General features: G+C 44.6%; 1 protein-coding gene across 1 annotated transcript in view; it reads left to right on the top strand.

The window, feature by feature from the left end:
* Positions 1-19,852, top strand: part of Trim71 (tripartite motif containing 71) — a 64,812-nt gene that overhangs the window by 28,164 nt on the left and 16,796 nt on the right. The window contains exon 2 of the mRNA XM_026406816.2: positions 16,794-16,961. Within this exon, the coding sequence (XP_026262601.2) occupies positions 16,794-16,961 (168 nt within the window). The remainder of the gene's footprint in view (positions 1-16,793; positions 16,962-19,852) is intronic.

Genomic DNA, 19,852 nt, shown 5'->3' on the forward strand with positions numbered 1-19,852 from the left:
CACGGCCCAAGCTGCAGCCCCTGGGGCACATCTTAGAAAAGAACATTAAGGACTGTGTTCCTTCACTATGACCCGGGGGAGGGTGGGGATTGGGAGGCAGATAAATAGGTTTTTCCAGCTTCTCTACATTTCCACTACTGGGCTTATGCCCCAGGGGTTTTAAAGAAATCTGAGGTATTGGGAGCCAGGATGAGTGAGTGGTATGATAGAGTGGGGACCTCAGAGGTGAGGCCTTAGGAACAGGGACCCAAAGCAGCACAACATTTGGTCAGACATTGTATTAGGTTCACTGCTATGGAAGGGGTGTGTGTGTGTGTGTGTGTGTGTGTGTGTGTGTGTGTGTGTGTGTGTGTGTGTCTGTCCATGTTCGCTTCCCATGCTGGGGGTGAACCCAGAGGTACTCTGCCCCCTTTGTATTTGTCTACGTTGAGACAGTGCTGGCCTGGAAATTGCCATCCTCCTGCTTCAGCCTTTCCGAGTCTCAGGGATTACAGGCTTGAGCTGTGGAGAGTTGTGGAGTTTGGAAATTATGAGAAAGAAAGCAATTGGATTTAGTCTTGGTTGATGATGCACAGATAGAAATGCCTCTGCCATCGAATTATAAACCCTAAGCGGACACCTGAAGGTTTCTTTTTTTTTTTTTAAAGAGAAGAGGGAATTTTTAATATTTATTTTTTAGTTTTTCGGCGGACACAACATCTTTGTTGGTATGTGGTGCTGAGGATCGAACCCTAGGCCACACGCATGCCAGGCGAGCGCGCTACCGCTTGAGCCACATCCCCAGCCCACACCTGAAGGTTTCTAGAGATGTTTTTCAGGGCAGTGCCAGGGGGAGTATTATTACTGTTAGAGGCAGCAAAAGCCTAGTAGTTTGTTTTCTTTTAATTTTTACATTATTTATTTTAAAAATTTGTTCTTTTTAGGTATACAAGGCCTAGCGGTTTCTATGTGGGCCCTGCAACCACGTTCTAGTCGAGTCCTTGGGCAAATTAAACTATCCATGCGCCAGTTTCTTCTGTATCTGTAAAAGAGTGTGTTAACCAGCTATCCCATAGGGCAGTGGTCAGGATCAAGCAAGTTAATACATGTAAGGCACCTGGCACAGGGCTTGATTCTAGTAAGTACTTAGACACAGCTCAGTGGCTAAGCTCTGCATTTATGCCCTCTGAGAAAACTTGGAAAACAAACTGCTAGTTAGCCTAACCCAAGGATGACTTTAAAAAAAAAAAAAATATATATATATATAGTTAGTTGTAGTTGCACACAATGTCGTTATTTTGTTTTTATGTGGTGCTGAGGATCGAACCCAGGGCTTCACATGTGCTAGGCGAGCACTCTACCACTGAACCACAATCCCAGCCCCCCAAGGATAACTTTTAATGATCTCGTATATATCATTCTAACTTTTATGGTTTGGGGGAGGGAAAAAGACATCCCTCCATTCACATATACAAGATCACGCTGTGAACACTCCCTTATATTTTGTTGTTCTCTTTCAGTTTTCATTACATCATGTTAATATCTGGTATTTCATATCTTAAATGTGTAGTATTGTCTTGGTGAGTTTTTTTAGGAATAAGAAGGGACTAGCAAAAGGTGTTTGCTGTTTCATTACATTTTAAGTAAGTGGGCTGGGGATGTAGCTCAGTGGTAGAATACTTGCCTAGCATGCTTGAGACACCCTGGGTTCAGTCCCCAGTAACACCCCTGTCCCCAGGCAACTACATAAACACCCATTTGGTGTGGGGTTAAAAAAAAATACACAATTAATCTGCGACATACATACATCTTACTGTTGATTTGCTGAGAAGGAAATACTTGTACCTATCTCTCTCTCTCTCTCTCTCTCTCTCTCTCTCTCTCTCTCTCTCTGTCTCTGTCTCTCTCTCTCTCTCTGTCTCTGTCTCTCTCTCTCTGTCTCTCTTTCTCTCTCTCTCTCAACAAGTTGTAGCATACCATGTACATTACTCTGTTCCTTATGAATCGATTTCACAATTATTTAGCTAGTTCCCCTGTTGATAGACATTTAGTTTGCTTCTGATCTGCAACATGGTACCGCATATAGCATATATTTTTATTCTTTGCATTGCTGGGGATGGAAGCCAGGGCCTTGCCCACAATGCTAGGCAGATTCACTATCACTGAGCTACACCTCCAGCCCTCTCTCTATCTATCTGCATTTATCAAGCAAATAGTATAGAAATAAGATTGGTTGGTGAGGACCTGGGTTCTGTCCCTGGCACCACAAAACCAGAAACAAGATTATATCTGGATCACAGGCACATCACATTTGGAGTTTGATTTTGGGTGAGAGAGTGTGGCTTAGGGTGTACCAGTAGGAAGAAATCTCAGTGTTGGCCCCTAGGGAAGCCTGCCTAGGTGTTACCTTCTCATTCTAACAGTTTTGTAAAAAAAAAAAAAAATGCTTTAGACGGTTGAAACTCTAGGATGTGAGCAGCTGTTGGGTTTAGAGACTTTTCCTCTCATTATTCTTTGTGCCTTCTTTCTGATTAAGGCTTTGTGGGATGGAATCCATGGATCTCTCTCTCTTTTTCTTTTCTTTTTGGTACCAGGGGTTTAACTCAGGGCATTCAACCACCCGAGCCACACCCTCAGCCCTATTTTGTAAAACCTTGATTCTGTTCTTTAATAGATAACAAACCAGAGTGACTGGGTTTTCCTCTGTGCCATTCTCCAGTCTTCTCAGAATGGGCTGCTGGGCTCTTTCGTTAGGCAAGACAGATTGCAAGGCCAGCCTCGGTTGAAGGGGAAGGGAAATAGAATCCAGGTGTGGTACTGGTCATTTAACCTAGTGGTGCCTTACCACTGAGCTACAACCTCAAACCCTTCTCCAGCCCTTATTTGAGACAGGGTCTTTTAAGTTGCTTAGGTCCTCATTAAGTTGCTGAAACTGGCCTCAAACTTGTGATCCTCCTGTATCAGCCTCCTGAGTTTACTGGGATTACAGGCATGCACAAGCACCACAGTGTTCTGGCTAGAATCCATGTTTTGTTGGGAGGAACAGAGATAAGTGCAGTCCACTTAAATGGATTATAAGTGGCCTTTTTAGGAAAATCCGTAAATTCACCTAGATATTACCGCTCATGATTGAATTTGGATTTCCCTAAAATAGCCTGAATATTTATTCATGATTTTAGGATTGAAAGTTTGTTTTTTGGTTCTGGGGATTGAACCCAGGGGTGCGTAATCACTGAGCCACATCCCCAAGCCCTTGTTTTTTGTTTTGTTTTGTGTGCTGGGGATGGAACCCAGGGCCTTGTGCATGAGAGGGAAGCACTGTACCAGCCTCTCCTGTCAATCATTCATTCATTCATTCATTTATTTATTTTGAGATGGGGCCTCATTAAATTGCTTAGTGCCTCCCTAAGTTGCCGAGGCTGGCTTTGAACTTGCTATCCTCCAGCCGAAGCCTCCCAGGCCACTTCGATTACAGACGTGTGCCACTGCACCCAGCTGTCCTCGTCACCATCATCATCATTTTCTTTTTTTTTTTAAAGAACACAACTTTAATTTTGTTACATGTAGAATGATTCATAAAGTGTTCATTTTTTCAGGGCCCTGGGACTCATGCTGAAGGCTTCTTTTATGGAGCTTACTGCTTCTAAATCAGAGTTGTTGGGAAAGGGAAAGGAGGCCTGGCAGCACTAATTAGGTGCCTCTGAAACTTTTCGGAAACCCTCTATAGTCCCGATCTGGTAGTAGCACCCAGTATGGAGGAGAGAGAGAGGCCTAAAGGTGAGGTGGTTGGCATCTCCTGTGGCGCCATACTGAACGGGGCCTGTCGTTAACATGGGTGCTGACAGAGCAAGACTGACATGTTTCCCCCCTAATAATCTTCCTTGTCTGGAGCCTTCACCACACCCATTCCTATTTACACCTGTAGGCTGATGTCAGACTTTCCAACTTAAGAAGTCCATTGAAATTACATCCCAGGCCCAGTCGGTCCTTCCTCCTCCTGGACTGGGACCTGAGGAAGTGCATGCACTGGGATTCGTGGTTAACGTGCCCTTGTGGGCAGCCAGTGTGGCCTGTAGAGGAAGTTTGGCCATGTTTGGGCCAGAGGTTGCTATTCAGTCTCTTTCCCCCAGTTTTATTTAAGGAATCTTTCACGATTCTTTTCAGTGAGCAAACAAATAACAGCCCTGGAGGAGGCTGGCGGAAAGGCCTTTAGTGGCTTCCCAGCTCATTCTCCATCCTGCCTTGCACGTGACTAACCCGAACCCTGCTAACCTGAACCCTTAGAGCCCTCTGGGCCTCCCTCTCCTTCCTGTTTAGAACTGCTATCAGCATTTAAATTTCATGCAGTTTCTTAGGATGGATTCTTCTCCAGCACCAGTGTCTGATCCCTGGTTCATGGGTATAAGCAGCTTGCTTATAAGCACTTGAGTCAGGGTCACTTGATAAGCAGCCAACTTATCACGAAGAATTGGGAGAGGCGTGATATTGATGTTTGAACCCAGATTTCCTGACTCAACACAAGATGGTCCAATGCATGCTCTGGCCCTCTTCCACGTCTAGATGACTAGAAGGGTTAGTGTAATTTCTGTTCCTCAAGGCCACTTGGCCAGGGAGTACACCCTTGCTGGGAAGCTTTCTCCTCCTTTTTACTCCAGATTCTTCTACACATGGACCAGGAGCAGTAGGACACTTTTAACTGGATCTGTGTTTCACCCTCTGGCACCTTGTGGTGCCAGGAAGCCCTTCCCACATCACCTCTCCACAGCGTCTCTTGCTTCCGTGGTTGAAGGGAGTCAGTTATACAGAATATAGTTTTCCTGTCAATTTTGGGCGAATTTTTCTTACCTTGCTGAGCATAATCCGGTTGTTTCTCTGCCATGTGTTTTCCAAACCAGGCCATTTTGGGGAGTGAAGAGGGTGTTGCTGGTAAGAGTTGTTTTATAACCTCCCCAGGCTCTTAAATTCCATGTGAGTAGGATAAACATTAGCAGTAAACACAGCATACTAGATAAGGATATGGCTGCCTTAAAGGCCACAACTTGAGTGTAGGCTAAGTTGTAAGAGCTGCCTCTTAAAATGGATCAGGTTGAGACTCAAGGAGGGAGGCCCTGGGAGAGCCAGGGTGCTCCCCACAGCTGCTCAGTGCCACAGGCCGGCACCTGCAGGGGAGGAGCCTTAGATGCAGCCAGGGTGAATGTGGTGGAAGACTAAGGAAAAAGCTGCAGGGGCCAGGAATTCATTGCGAGGGTCCATTTGAGCCAAATGTTTTCTTGCCTTTTATCTTTCCCTCTCCTGATTTAGGTTATAGCCCAAATGAGGAACAGTTTCATCCAGATGCAACCAGACAAGAGATTTCAGGACCCACTGAGAAACCAATTTAAGTTCTCTAGTTCCCTAATTTCTGAAACCTTGGATTACACAACTGATACTACCAAGTGCTTTCACTAGTTCAAAGCCAGCCTCAGCAAAAAATGTGCTAAGCAACTCAGTGAGACCTTGTCCCTAAATAAAATAGAATATAGGGCTGGGGGTGCTGGGATTGTGGCTCAGCAGTAGAGAGCTCGCCTAACATGCTCGGGGCCCTGGGTTTGATCCTCAGCACTGCATAAAAATAAATGAGTGAAATAAAGGTATTGAGTCCAACTACAACTTAAAAAAAAAAAAAGAATGTAGGGCTGGGGATGTGGCTCAGTGGTTAAGTGCGTGTGAGTTCAATCCTTGTTGTCCACCCTCCCCAAGTTAAAGAAGGAAGAAGAAAAATGTTGAATAATACCAGGAATTCAAGGTTCTAAAGAGGAGTCTGGCTCCAGTGACTTGGCTTCAATGCCCCCAAGTGGTGCTCTTTTGATTTGTCTGATGGCCAGTTAGTTGTGTCCTGCTGGCCTGGCTGTGTTGGGATTCCCTGACTTTTTTCAGGATCATTTCTTTTGGTCCTTGTACCTACTGTAATTTCTGCTTCTGCAGGGTGCAGCTGTGGAGAGCTGTGCGCACTGGTGGCAAACTCCAAGGGGCTGAGGCTTCATTTCTGGTCTGAGCCAGGCCCAACAGCCATTACTGGTTTGGCCTCTAAAGTGACCCAGTGCAGTTAGCAGACTTCTCTCCATCTGGTCGCAGCTAGGCTGAGCCCTTCTTCACTAGGTCACATACCTCTTAGCTCTGCAATTCCAATTTTCTGCTGCCCAGTTCTTTTTTTTGTGTGTGTGGGGCTAGCTTTGCTGGTTCACCTTGGCTCCCTGTGCCACCCTCTGTTGTGCTGTTTTTGTCTAATTTCACTTGCCTTCTCCCCATTGTCTTTCCTAGGACCCCTTTCCATCATGGATGGCTAATAGAAGGACACTGTTGTCTTCTGCAGCGTGGGTCTTTCTTTGCTTTCTTTTTCTTGCCTTTACTTTCTAGGGATTGAATCCAGGAATGCTTAACCACTGAGCCGTATCCCCGTATATTTTATTTTGAGACAGGATCTAAGTTGCTCTAGGTTCTTGCTAAGTTGCTGAGGTGGTTTGAGTTGGAGATCCTCCTTCCTCAGCCTCCTGATCCACTGGAATTACATATGTGCCCACCACACCTGGCCAGTGTGGGCTTTCCTTTTGGGGATGGTAGGTGGAACGGTACCTGCCCTCACCAGAGAACCTTCCTCAGGTTACTCCCTATATTGGGACAGACAGGTGGTTTTCATCTCTGGGAAGTCCTTTGAAGCAGCTGGCCTGGCCTGGGCTCTCTGGCAGGCCCCATTTCCCCTCTGTCATTTGTAGGGGTATCCATGGGGTTAGGTTTCCTAGTAGAGGGAGGCACCTTAAATATTCTGCCTAACACACTGGTATTTTAAAAGGGCTTTTTAAAAACAAACTTTTTGACAGGGCCAAGGCTTCTCTTCTGCACCAGAGCTTTTGCTTGAGGTCTCTTTGCTCTGGCTGATTTTTGCCTTTTGCTTGAGAAAACTGTTGAAAGGCTCTGGGGAAAGAGGAAGTGCTGCAAGAACAAGTCTAGCTTCTGTTTTTGTTTTTTCCTTTCTTTTTTGGGGGTGGTGGTGGTGGAGGGGGTACCCAGGATTGAACTCAGGGGCACTCGACCACAGAGCCACATCCCCAGCCCTATTTTTTGCATTTTATTTAGACACAGGGTCTCACTGAGTTGGTTAGCGCCCCTCACTTTTGCTGGGGCTGGCTTTGAACACAGGATCCCCCTGCCGAGTGCTCCACCGCCCCAGCTCTGGCTGCCGATCTGAATTCCCTTCTCCATGAGGCAGTTTTGGGTACTGCAGCTCAAGCTCAACTTGGGACTTGGCAACAAATCTCCTTGCCTCACAGATAAGCCCCAGTTCCCTCCCTGGCCTCTCCCTGCCAAGGAGCACATCACTGCCCTGAAAAGGATTAGAAGCCATATGTGGATCATCCTAGGATTGGTCCCTGGTCCCCTTCCCAATTTAAATAATCCTCACCAATGAGTAACTCTGTAGTAAAACAAAGTTCCTACATCACTAAGTACTTGCTGTTGATTCAGACACAGTGCTTGGAAGGTAACTGTCTTGTAACATTGGCTATAGATCTGGCCTGTAATCAAGGACCACCAGGAAGAGCAGAGTTGGACCTTTCTTACCCCATAACTGACTCATGAACCTTAACCAGAACAGAGGGCAACAGAGTGTAATGTAGGGGTCCAGCTACCCCAGATATAAATAATACTGGAATGGGAGAGAGAAGAGAATTTTGATTCTATTGTTAAAAGTGGAAAGGGTGGCTTTCCAAATATATTTTTTAAAATTTTTAGTTGTAGATGAACACGGTACCTTTATTTAAAGAGAGAGAAAATTTTTTTAGTATTTATTTTTTAGTTTTCTGCGGCCACAACATCTTTGTTTGTGGTGCTGAGGATCGAACCCAGGCCGCATGCAGGCCAGGCAAGCGCGCTAGCTACTGCTTGAGCCACATCCCCAGCCCGTCCTTTATTTATCTTTATGTGGTGCTGAGGATCGAACCCAGGGCCTCACACGTGCCAGGCAAACGCCGTATCACTGAGCCACAACCCCAGCCCTCTAAATATTTTTTTAAAAACTTTAGTTTTTTTTTAGTTTATTCTTATCTGTGTTCTTATTACTCTTCCTCTTGGATAATTTCCCCCAGGTAATAAGTACTTTCCCTTGCTTTAAAAAAAAAAATAGCCACCTGTCTACATGATCCCCACCACACACGCAATTGAAACCTCCTTTGCTACTTTAGGGAGCGGAAGGGTTTCAGGTGTACAATGTTGTCCTCTGTTTAAGAGGCAGGACTGAGTTACACGGCCACCTACAGAGTCTGGATCCCTACCACCCACCCCCAAGTTAGTTCCCAGATACTCTTGACTCCTATCCACGACTCAACAGATTAAAACCTGCCCTGCTTTTTTGCAACCTTAGGGGCAACAGGAAAACTCTGTGTCTCTGTCAAAATCTTTTTTATATCTGGCTTGAAAATCTATAATTTATGTGGGCAGTGATCTCAGTGTTAGGGCAAATCTCTTTTATTTGTGGCTGGAAGCTGCTTGGGCCACTCATTAGTACACCAGAGGTCAGATGCATGCTGGGTGGCAGCTGGGACTCTAATGATTTCATAGGGCTTTGCTTGACTGCTGGCTGCCTGTGGCGCTGTAAATCGGACTCCGTTCTAATTTTTTGAAAACCTCCAGGGAATTAGTCCATACTTCCCTCTTGGGAGACAGAATTAAGATAGTATTTCTCTGGAAGGCTGAGGCAGGAGGATCACAAGTTCAAGGTCAGCCCCAGCAATTTAGGGAGGTCCTGAGCAACTTAGGGAGACCCTATCTCAAAAAAATAGGAAGGGCTGGGGATGTGGCTTAGTGGTTAAGTACCCCTGAGTTCAATCCCTGGTATACTCCCCCCCAAAAACAAACAAACAATAAAATACTATTTGTAGTGGAGAGCCAAGGAAAAAGAATATCTCATAAGAAAATTGTGGAGAAAGAATGGTAGCAATCTATTAGAAACAAAGTTTGTGGGCCCTGGGAGTAAAGGCATTTATGGGCTTAGTGAGTATTTTCTTAGGTCCTTGCTGAGGCTGAGCTTCAAGCCTCACCCCGTTAACACTTAAGTTATTGGGTGGTTGTCCCTTTTCTGGGGGCATATCAAATGTATGATTAAGCTTTGATGATGATATACACCTATGTAGTCCTTCCTTCCACAAAGATAACATTTCTATCACTCCTGAACAATTCCATTGAGGTCCCAGACCTCCAGTCCATTCCTGTTCTAATCTGTAACTACTGTTTTCATATTTTTACAATTTATTTTCCCTTCACATAAGTGGAATTGTGCAGTATGTTCTCTGCCTTTAAGATTCATCAGTATAATTAATTTGAATCAGTAATTCATTTATAGTAATACTGAAGTATATCCCTAGCCCTTTCTATTTTTAATTTGAGACACGGTTTTACTAAATAGCTGAGATGGGTTTTGATACTTGATCCTTCTGCCTCAGCCTCCCGAGTTGGTGGGATTAGGTGAGCACCACTGCACCAGGCTCCAAATTGCCTTCTTCCTTCATGGAGTCTAAAAATGTTATTTAGACTGAGTAGATGACTCTGACCCCACGTTGTACTCTTGTTGGATGTCCCCCTGCCTTCCCTATAGATAGGTTACATGCATAGCTAAGACTCTTACCTTAACCCTCGGAGTCACATGTGCTTCAACATTCAAAATTTCTGACACTATTCAGGTGTGGCATATGCCTGTAGTCCCTACTACTTTGGATGCCAAAGCAGGAGGATCTTACAAGTTGGAGGCCAGCTTGGGCAATTTAGCAAAATAAAATAATAATAGTAAAGAAAGGGCTGGGGATGTAGTTCAGTGATAGAGCAATTCACCTAGTATGTGTGAGGCTCTGAATTCAATCATCAGTGCTGCAAAAATCTAAAAGGTTTATATCGCATGTGGAAAATAGGCAAGGGTACTACAAAATAATGAAGAAGAAATAGTGTTTCAGTAGTGAAATATAAAAACTCATTAAATGATATAAGTAAAGAGCATAAGTCATTTTCATGCCAGTTCTGGTATAAAAAATCCCCCCCCCTTGATACTGGGGATTAGGCACACAGCAAGGGGTGCTTTACCTCTGAGTTACATTCCCTAGTCCTTTTTGAAACAGGGTCTTGTTAATTTTTTGGGTCTCACTAAATTGCTGAGGCTGGCCTTGAATTTGCCATCCACCTGCCTCAGTCTTCCCAAGTTCCTGGGATTACAGTCCTGTGCCACCTCACCCAATTTAAAAATATTTTGACAAACATTTTGTATTGTTTGGAAATATGTATACTTTGTGGCAGAATTATCTCACGTGCTCCTCTTTTATGAGAACTTTAAAAGCTGCCTTAGTCATTTTTAAGAATAGAGGATATTTGTTGCTGTGGCACATGTTTTGACCCTAACTACTTGGAAGGCTGAGACAGGAGGATTGCAGATTTGAGGCCAGCCTTTACGGTAGCGAGATCCGTTTCAAAAATTGTAAGGGCTAGCAATAAAGTGCTTTCCTAGCATATATGAACCCTCAGTTCCATTCCAAGCACTGCCCCCCCCAAAAAAAACCCTGAAGCAAACAAAACACAAAACCCAACAATACCAAAACCAAAAAACAACAACAAAAAGCCCCCAAACCAAAAAAAACCCAAACAAAAACAAAACCTCAAAACAGATTGTAGTCACCTTATATACAATTTCTGTTTTTTGCCAAGTAAAAACTTGATTCCAGAGCACCTTTTAGATTTTGAATGATGATTGTGGATTTATATGGGGCTTCTTATAGTTTGTTTCACTGATGTTTTTATGGTGCCCCTAGAGTTTATAATTTAAAAAAATTGTTAACATCCCTTTTATTTTATTTCACCTGAGACCCATCCTCCTCTAAAAATGCCCTCCTCTAGCTGGGCATAGTGGCTGAGGCTGGAGGAGGGGATTGCAAGTCAAACAAAACCAGTCTCAGTAATATAGTGAGGCCCTGAGCAACTCAGTGAGGAGGAGTCTCAAAACACAAAAAGGGTTAGGGATGTGGCTCAGTGGTTAAGTGCCCCTGGCCTCAATTCCCAGTACTCAAAAACAAAAACCAACCAACCCAACGAGGAAAAAACAACAACAAAAATAAAAAACACCGGACTCCTAAAAAGACACCCCCCCCCCCCCCCGCATTTGGGAAAACCCCTTGTGCACAACCCACCCAGTGAGGCTTGCTGCTTTCTTCAGTCCCACTGCCTCCCTCAGCCAGAGGCCCCCTGCTGCCTTTGAGTTTGGTCTTCCTAAGTGCACAGACTGGCACTTTGCTGTTCACAGGTTGAGGTTGACCCAATTTAGATGTTAAATTTGGGAATCCTTCCTATCCACACTTGGAAATAGATTTACTCTATTGTCTTCATATCAAGTGATAGGGCAATTGAATCTAGAATATGTTAGCAAATTGAAGGTGTGCACAGCCGCATATGATGGTAATCCCAGTGACTTGGGAGCATCCAAGTTCAACTGCAGCCTCTGCAGTTAAAACAGGGTGAGGGTGGTGGTGGTGGTGGTGGTGAGGGGCTGGGGATATAAATGTAAAGTGTCTTTGGGTTCAACCCCCCCCCCGTTCCAAAAATTAAAAAGGAATATATTACCAAATCAAAAATTTGAGATAATAGAACAAGGATATTCATTATGGCATTGCTTCTCCTCCCCCTGCAAAGAAATAGGAAGATTTTGGTGGGATAATGGGGACTGAACCAAGTGGTTGGTGCTCAACTATGAGCTACATCCAGCCCTTTTTGTTTTGAGACAGGGTCTCCCTAAGTTGCTTGGGCTATCCTTGAACTTAAGATGCTGGGATGACACGCGTGCACCACCACGCCTGTCAAAACTTTTAAATTATGATAAATTGGTATGACCACATACCCCGCAACCATTAAGGAAAAAATAGGCAGTTCTAATACGGAGTGACACACATTCTGCAAGTTAATAATATAGTTAAGTGAAAAAGTTCTGCATACTTAAAAATGTGTGGAGTCCATAAAAATTGGCATATTTTTGGGTTATCAGTAGATACTGAGAAGCAGATTTTTTTTTTTTTTTAAATGAACAATCTCACAAACTTCCCCAGGCTGGCCTCCTTGGCTCAGGGGATCCTCCTGCTATAGGCAGGACTACAGGGGAACACCACCACATGGGGCTCTACACTGGGGAGACTTAGAAAAAATACTTGCATTTGTGTTTATTTTTGTTTTTAAATAAATGCACTTATGCTATCTCTTTAAATTAAAGATATTTGGGGAAACCCACCCCCCAGCCCTGCGTCATTTGTCCTCAGCAGATCTCCTCTTGAACTGGTGGTGATGGTGGTGCATAAAATAGGTTTCTACTTCCTTCCCTCCTTCTCTACAGGCCTCCCAGGCCAGGGATACAGGGCAGCACATGGCCTGGTTTTGGGGGGTGGGGGGCCGCTGAGGGTTTGGACTTTGGGTTTCAGAAGAGTGGCATTCAGTCTTATATCTAAAATCATTTGGTTTTGATGTTAAGTCATTGACTTTGTTTCATGGTAGACTTTACATGCTCAACTTGATTTATGATTTTATTTGTTGCCTCTCTGTAATGGGAAACTCGAGACCCCCCCCCCCTTAGGTGAGTAAAGAGATCTCCTTCTGTCCAGGAGTTACTGGACAGCCCTAGTCTGTGTGAGGCCAAGTAAATATCCTTGATCATTTTTAAGGGATGTGGAATCTGAAAAAATAAATTTTCAGCAGTTTCTATATCTCAGTTAAGGAATTTTGATGAACTTGAAACCACGTGGCAATCAGAAGTTGCCTCCCCTCCTTCCTTTTAGTTTACATTCTTCTTTTGATATGGGTAGCTGTACTTTAAACCTGATGCTCTTTCTTCAGATGTGTGCCCCTTGTTGGACCACAGACAGTATAAAACTGGGTTCCAGGCAAGCATACACACATGCACGCCTTGTTCATGAACAAAGCACTTTATTTCATCACGGGCTGAAGCAAACCTGCCTACTTTGTATTTTTATTTATTTATTTTTCTTTTAACCTTCCCCCACCCCCAGTTCCTTTCCTGCTGGGCCTACATTCCTAGGTCTTTGTCTCTGCCTGGTATTTTAGAAATTTTGGGAGAGGAAGGCAGTGGGTGGGACGTTCTGGAAGCTGGGGGCAGGGAAGAGGGTGGTCACTAGTAGGGTCAGAGGTCAAACCTGCTCCATTTAGCTGGGGCAGCCAGATTGTCGCCAGGCCTGAAGGGGCGTATCCATGCATCTGCCTGGGAAGCCCCAAATGGGCAGTGTTAGGCCCTGGAATTCCTGCCGCCAGAGGACTTCTTCCCCACTTGCCCATCCCCCACCCACCCCCACCCCCACCCCCACCCCAGGTCAGTTCCAGGAGAAGCAGTTCATGGCTGCTGCCACATTTCTGGCCACAGGACCCTCTGCAATGGTCTACTTTCTTCCTTTAAAATAATCTTCCAGTTCTTGCAAAGAAAATTGCAGCCATGTACACGCTTACCTAAGGGTTGTGTTTCAAGCTTTGAAATTGTGGTTTTTCAATATTAGAAATTATAGGCAGATAAGATGTGGAACTCCTAAATGAGCTGTGAAATCTTCCCAGCTTTACCCCAACTTTTAGCTGGAGAACTCACAAGAATTGATTTCATCTTACAATTTTGGACCATGCATTCTTTCTAAAAATTGTAGTTGATTAAATACAATAGCCTATTTGTTATCTGGAGCCCCCCCCCCCATTCCCACTTTCATTTTCTTTTTTTTTTTTTTTGATGCTGGGTATGAAACCCAGGGACTCATGCATGCTAAGTAAGTTCTGGGTGTTGCTGGGGAAGCCCGGAACGGCAGAAGCACTGGCTCTCTGATCCATGTCAAATGGTGCCAGGTGGGATTGCATGCAAGGCATCCTTGACACATTGTGGAGGCATCCAGGCTCTCAAGCCAGGGAAGGGCATGGAAAAGTTTGGTGCCAGGGGCTCTGGACACCCTGCCATTACCTATTTTGGCCAGAATTTCTTTTCTGGCCACTTGTAACCACAGAGTCCTTCAAGACTTAACCATTCACAGGGGATCTCCTATGCACATCACATGAGCTGTTTTAAGGTTAAACAAACAAGCTTCAGAAAACTTCTTGCAGTTGCACAACTGCAGTCCAGGCCCAGCTTCGTAGTTCAGCCCAGAATTACTTGGAAGCCCTTTGGTTTCTGTTGTCAAGTCCCTAGAGAGGGGTCCTGGGATTTTAGGGTTGGAAAGGGTCTCCTAGTCAGACCTCCTGTTTGTTTCACAGATGAGATTGAAGCTCAGGCAGGTCAAAGGAGGTGACTGGACAGATGGCCCCACAGCCAGGTCGGGCCGGCCTCTGGTTAATAGCCGGAGGTTCTTTTCCACTCCCAGGCCTTGAAGTGCAGAGCGGTCCTAGGCTGTTATGTTTGCATGAACCCACAGCCTGAAGGAAGCTAGGGGCCTTTGGCCAGTCCACACAGCTGTCCTGAGAAAAGATGTAAAAAAAATAGATGTGGTCTCAAGTTGCGTAGCTGATTGGTAGAAAGGGGAAGACCTCTGAGGGTTCAGAGCTGTGTTTTATTCTAATTTTAAAAGGAACTTTCTGATAGAAGGTTTTCACACTTCACATTAGCATAGGATTGATCCCTTTATTCCCATGACAAATGGAGGGAGCAAAGGGAAGGAATGTGGCTGAGGTTGTTGAAACTGGTAGAATTGCTTTAGCACCACCTCGTAAAAGGGGGGTGGGTGGGTGGAGGAGGGCTGCCCAGGAATTTTTCCTGGATTTATCCAGCTTAGCATCTTTTGGTTAGTATTTAGACTTTGCTTGAGAATTTTTTAGTTTTTTTTTTTTTAAATTTAATATTCTTTTTTATTTTTTTATTATTTTTTTATTGGTTCACAACATTACAAAGCTCATGACATATCATATTTCATACATTAGATTGAAGTGGGTTATGAACTCCCAATTTTACCCCAAATGCAGATTGCAGAATCAATAGTAGGGGATAGGAAAAGTAGCAGAATACAACAATTACTAATTGGGCATTATGTAAAATTGTGGATGTGTAACCGACGAGAATTTTTTAGTTTTAACAGATTAGAAGGATTAGCTCATCTCTAAAAAGGTGGACCTGCTTAAAAAGCAATTGGCCTTGAGGGAGGCAAATCCTCACCACCTGGCTTCAGGCTACTGCTGTTGTTGGGAAAAGTTCTGCAGTGCTCTCTCTCACCTGGTAGTGGAGTTAGGAACTTTTTCACATTTCCCTGTGTAGAGTCTATATAATCGTATGGAGTCTGTAAAACCTCCTACATCAGATCCACTTCTTTACAAAATTAATTAAAAAAAAAAACAATATCCTAAAGCTTTTAACTTTTCCTGTTTCTGAATCCAGAAGTTTCTTCTAAACTTCTAAGTTTCTAAGTCTAAGCATGCTGGACCATACACTTCCCTGTCAATATCCCCAAGTAGAGCAGCTCCTTATTGAGCCATGTGGGAGGATGTTTCCTATGGACCTGCTACAATTTTGGATGTTTAAGAAAATAAAAACCTCAAAAGAGAGAAGCAACCACTTTCCTACTATTTGCCTCATCCCCAGCCCCTCTCTGAGTGGGGCCCTCAGGCTTGCCTCCAGGCCTGTCAGTCTGTCTCCCACCTCCCTGGCTGCTTCCGGTTCAGCCTCTCCCTGAGGCTCACACCCTGGAGCTCCACGTTGCCTGGTGAATGAGGTAGCCAAGGCCATGCTTGTGTTGGAACCAGCTCTTTAGAAGGCCTAGAGTTGGCTTCCTGACTGAGTCCTTGCTAACTGTGTAGCCTTGAGCACGCCACAACCTCCCCTCACCCGGAGACCTATAAGTGCTGCTCTATATGGAAAGCACCCAGGTTCCTTGCACACTAAAAGTTTCCTTGCCCGACACGGGTGCCCTGTGCCAAGGAGCATGCTTTCTTGAGAGTGCCTTGTTTATCAACAGGTGAGGGTTGTGCCAGCCCTTCTCTCTGCTTCCCAGATGCAGGGCCCCAGGGAAGAGTATAACATCACATACAGTAGTTCTCTCAGCACTGGCTGCCTCTCAGGTTCAACTTCTTGGAAAAACTTGGCAGGAAGAAGAAAGGCAAGAAGCTGGCTGGCTTTAACACTAGCTTATGTCCGTTCCGGTACCTTAACTCTGTAGCTTGCTCGAGTGCCCAGGAGATGCGAGCTGTGTGCCTTGTGTAGAGAGCTCAGAGCTCCTTCATGTGGGGTGTTTTTATTTATTTACCTTATTTTAATATATATATATATTTTAGTTGTAGATGGACACAATATCTATCTTCATTTATTTTTATGTTGTGCTGAGTTTCGAACCCAGTGCCTCAGGAATGCAAGGCAGGAGATCTATCGCCGAGCTCCTCCTCCTCATCAACGGGCTCTTGACCATTGGGTATGTTTAACACACACCCAGTGACTGGAGTGCCACAGAAACTTTTGATATTCTTGCAACCCGGGGACATAGTTTTAATCTGGATGATTAAGCTGAGTTGCCGGGAAATCCTTCATGCCCGGAGAGTTGTTTTGTTTTCATCCGTGTCTTTGTCGAAGCATTTCAGTTATGATTAGGGCCAAAATTTTTGGGATATGACTGAACCCGCAACCCAAGGTGGGCTCCCCCGCTAGCTTTGGGGCCGAGCAAGAGGGAAGCACCTGTAGGAGGGTGCCTGCTTGTTGGGAAGAGGGTCCTTGGGGTTCTGGGACCCAAGGTACCACTGTTGCTTTCTCCTCTCTTGCACCCTGCACCTCTCATACGTGTCCTCTCTCTGGTCCCCAGGTGCTGCACCTGTACTGCGACACTTGCTCTGTGCCCATCTGTCGGGAGTGCACAATGGGCCGACACGGTGGCCACAGCTTCATCTACCTCCAGGAGGCGCTGCAGGACTCGAGGGCACTCACCATCCAGCTGCTGGCAGATGCCCAGCAGGGACGCCAGGCAATCCAGGTCAGCCTCCATACCTTTCACTGCTCCCACCGGGAACCTTTCCCTCTACTTGTCAGTCGGCATGGAGAGACAGTTGGGCAGACTGCGATGTGGGGGCACGTGGAATAATGACCACAAGGAGCACATGTGTCATCCATGCAGGGTACCTAGCACTGTCCTGGGAGGATGATAGGGATGTGACCCAAGTTATTACATCCCCCCACACCTAGATGGGCCCCATCACATACCTTTATGTTACCTGAAATCTCAGCCCTTTCACCAAATTCAAGTAGACATTGGCATTCTTCAACCAGGATTGCAGAAACTGGACACTTATGCTTTTTAGGCAAGGGTATTTCCTAAACAGATTTGCTTATTTACAGATGAGAAGTGATGAACACAAAGCATTTTATACAATTTCCAGAGTGTCTTTGGGTGATCAAGACTTGGTTATTTAAAACCCTTGTCTGTTTGAATTTCTATAATTTTAGGATTAAGGAGGGGCATGTGTGCTATTGAGAGCTGACAAAGGTCTCTTAACATGGTTAGGTAATAGTGTACCTGGATTGCTTTTAAATCTCCTTGTCTGATTCAAGTGACAAGGTTTTAAGAATCAGAAAATCATGATGGCATACATTCCCCCTGTTGTAGGATAAGGCTGGAAGTCAAGAGAAATTGCTCAATAAGCTCTAGCAGAAATTGCATGGAAAACTTTTATTATTTACTTTCTGGAGTATTTGAATAGGTGAATCATTTAAGAAAATATGTTCCTTATTTGGAAGAGCTGAAGAATTGAGATCATATACTCTGGAGAAGGGCAGGTTTTATTCAATGAGTTTATGAGCAGTTATCAGTTCATCTGCATGATATTGAAACAGTCTTTTCTTCTCATGAGTCAGATTTTCTGACGCTGCAGTTTTAAAATTTAAGAGCCTGTATTTCTGGAGTGACTCATTCTGTCACTGTTAAAACCAGAGTTTTCCTTAAAAAGACCTTCACGGTGCCTAGGGGTTGCTGTTCAGGTTATTACTTTGTTGTATGACAGTGTATTGGTGTCCACACAGCTGAAGAGAGATGAAGAGCTTGTGTATTCTGCCCTCGCTCCCCCTGCTGGAAATTAAACCCAGGGGCGCTTTCCCACTGACTTACAACCCTAGCCTTTTTAAAAGTTTTGCAGCAGGGTCTAAGTTGCTGAGACTGGTTTCAGACTTGCCATCCTCCTGCCTTATAGCCACCACGCCCAGTGTGTGTTCTGTTTTAAGCCACTACAATTAGTACGTCCACAGTGCCTCACCAGAACCTCCTAGATTCTGGTGCCTAACCTCCATGGTGCATAATTTTATTCCACTTTTTTTTTTTTTTTTTTTTTGTTCTTGTGAAAATATTCCAGGGTTCCTTGAACCACAAGTGAGAGAACTGCTGGTACTCTGTGCACTTTGTGAGCTCAGCCATTCTTGGAGAAGAATGAGTTCATGATTTGTTGGAAACTTATGAAGGGTGGTTAAAATGGTGAAATCTCAGAGGTGAACCTTTTGTTGAGAAGAGGGGCAGAAGATGAATGTTTGTCATGCTCAACTTTCTAAATTAAATATGGTGCTAAGAAGCTGCTGGGTGAGGGGAAAACATTCTAAACATAGCCCATGGGGGTCAAATGTTAGTTAATAGTATGTGGCTGGCATTAATTTGAGTAGTAGGTCATGGGGCACTTGGGGTGGAAGAGCCAGGTGGCAGATGAGTTGAGGTGGGACACTGAAAGTCCTCACATGACTGTGTGTGTGTGTGTGTGTGTGTGTGTGTGTGTGTGTGTGAGAGAGAGAGAGAGAGAGAGAGAGAGAGAGAGAGAGAGAGAGAGAGAGAAGTGGGGGGGAGAGGGAAAGAAACCAACCTTTTTGGCTCTGGGTTACAGTGCTTTAGCACCAGTACTCAACCAGTGATCTGAAGACTGGGGGTAGACACATCTTTCTGTCTGAGGCCTTTTGGTTGGTTGATTAGTTTATGGAATCTCAGTGAATTGGTCATTTCCAACTTCCACCTGGAAGTTCAGAAGCCCTCTTGGAAAACAGTGTCAGTGGCATAAGTGGCTCCTGGGTGTGGGTGGAAACAGAGCTGCTCATTCCCTTCCTGAGCTGCCTGCACAGGCCTTTGCTCAAGGTTGAGGACATGCTAGCTTTTCATTCCATTGACTGAAAGCCCAGTTTGTTCCTCACACCATAGAAACAAACTGTTCCCAAGCCCAGAAAGACTGGTGTGGCCTAGGTTTCATCATATAGAGGCGTTTTGTATACAGGCTGCTGGTAAGAATGGCGATAGTTCTGTTCTTCAGACAGACAGAATGGGGAGGAGTTGGTACATACTTACACAGAGCCATGGAAAAAATGGGCCAGGCTCTGAAGTTTTGAGATGTCATTTAATAATTTTATAGTAAGAGTATAGCAATGCTGGAATGCAGACTGTCCTAACATGAACATTACAGAAAAAATGAATACAAGCCTTTAACATGGAAATTTTGGGGGAGGACAGTGCCTTTTTTTTGGGGGGGGGGAGGTGGTGGAATATATATACTATTTGAGCCCTTATAATATTAAATTGCTTAATCTGCTTAAATAAGTAGAATTATTATGATTACATGGTGGGAGCATGGAATATTAACAAGTGTGATGTAGAAGTCACTGGTGTAAGAGTCTTGACTTGTTCATTGGCTCTGTATTATTGATGTATTAATGCATTAAGCGTGTCATTCAGGAGTTTGTTTGTTTTATTTTTGGTACTGTAGGTTGAACACAGGGCCTCATGCATGCCTAGCACATGCTGTAGTACCCAGTTACTCCCTGTGCTACCAGGAGCTGCTTTTTCTAAGTTCCCAAGGCTGGCCTTAAATCTGTGATCCAAATCTGTGATCCTCCTGTCTTACT

The sequence above is a fragment of the Urocitellus parryii genome, chromosome 3, assembly GCF_045843805.1.
Source record: "Urocitellus parryii isolate mUroPar1 chromosome 3, mUroPar1.hap1, whole genome shotgun sequence".
Taxonomy (NCBI): domain Eukaryota; kingdom Metazoa; phylum Chordata; class Mammalia; order Rodentia; family Sciuridae; genus Urocitellus; species Urocitellus parryii.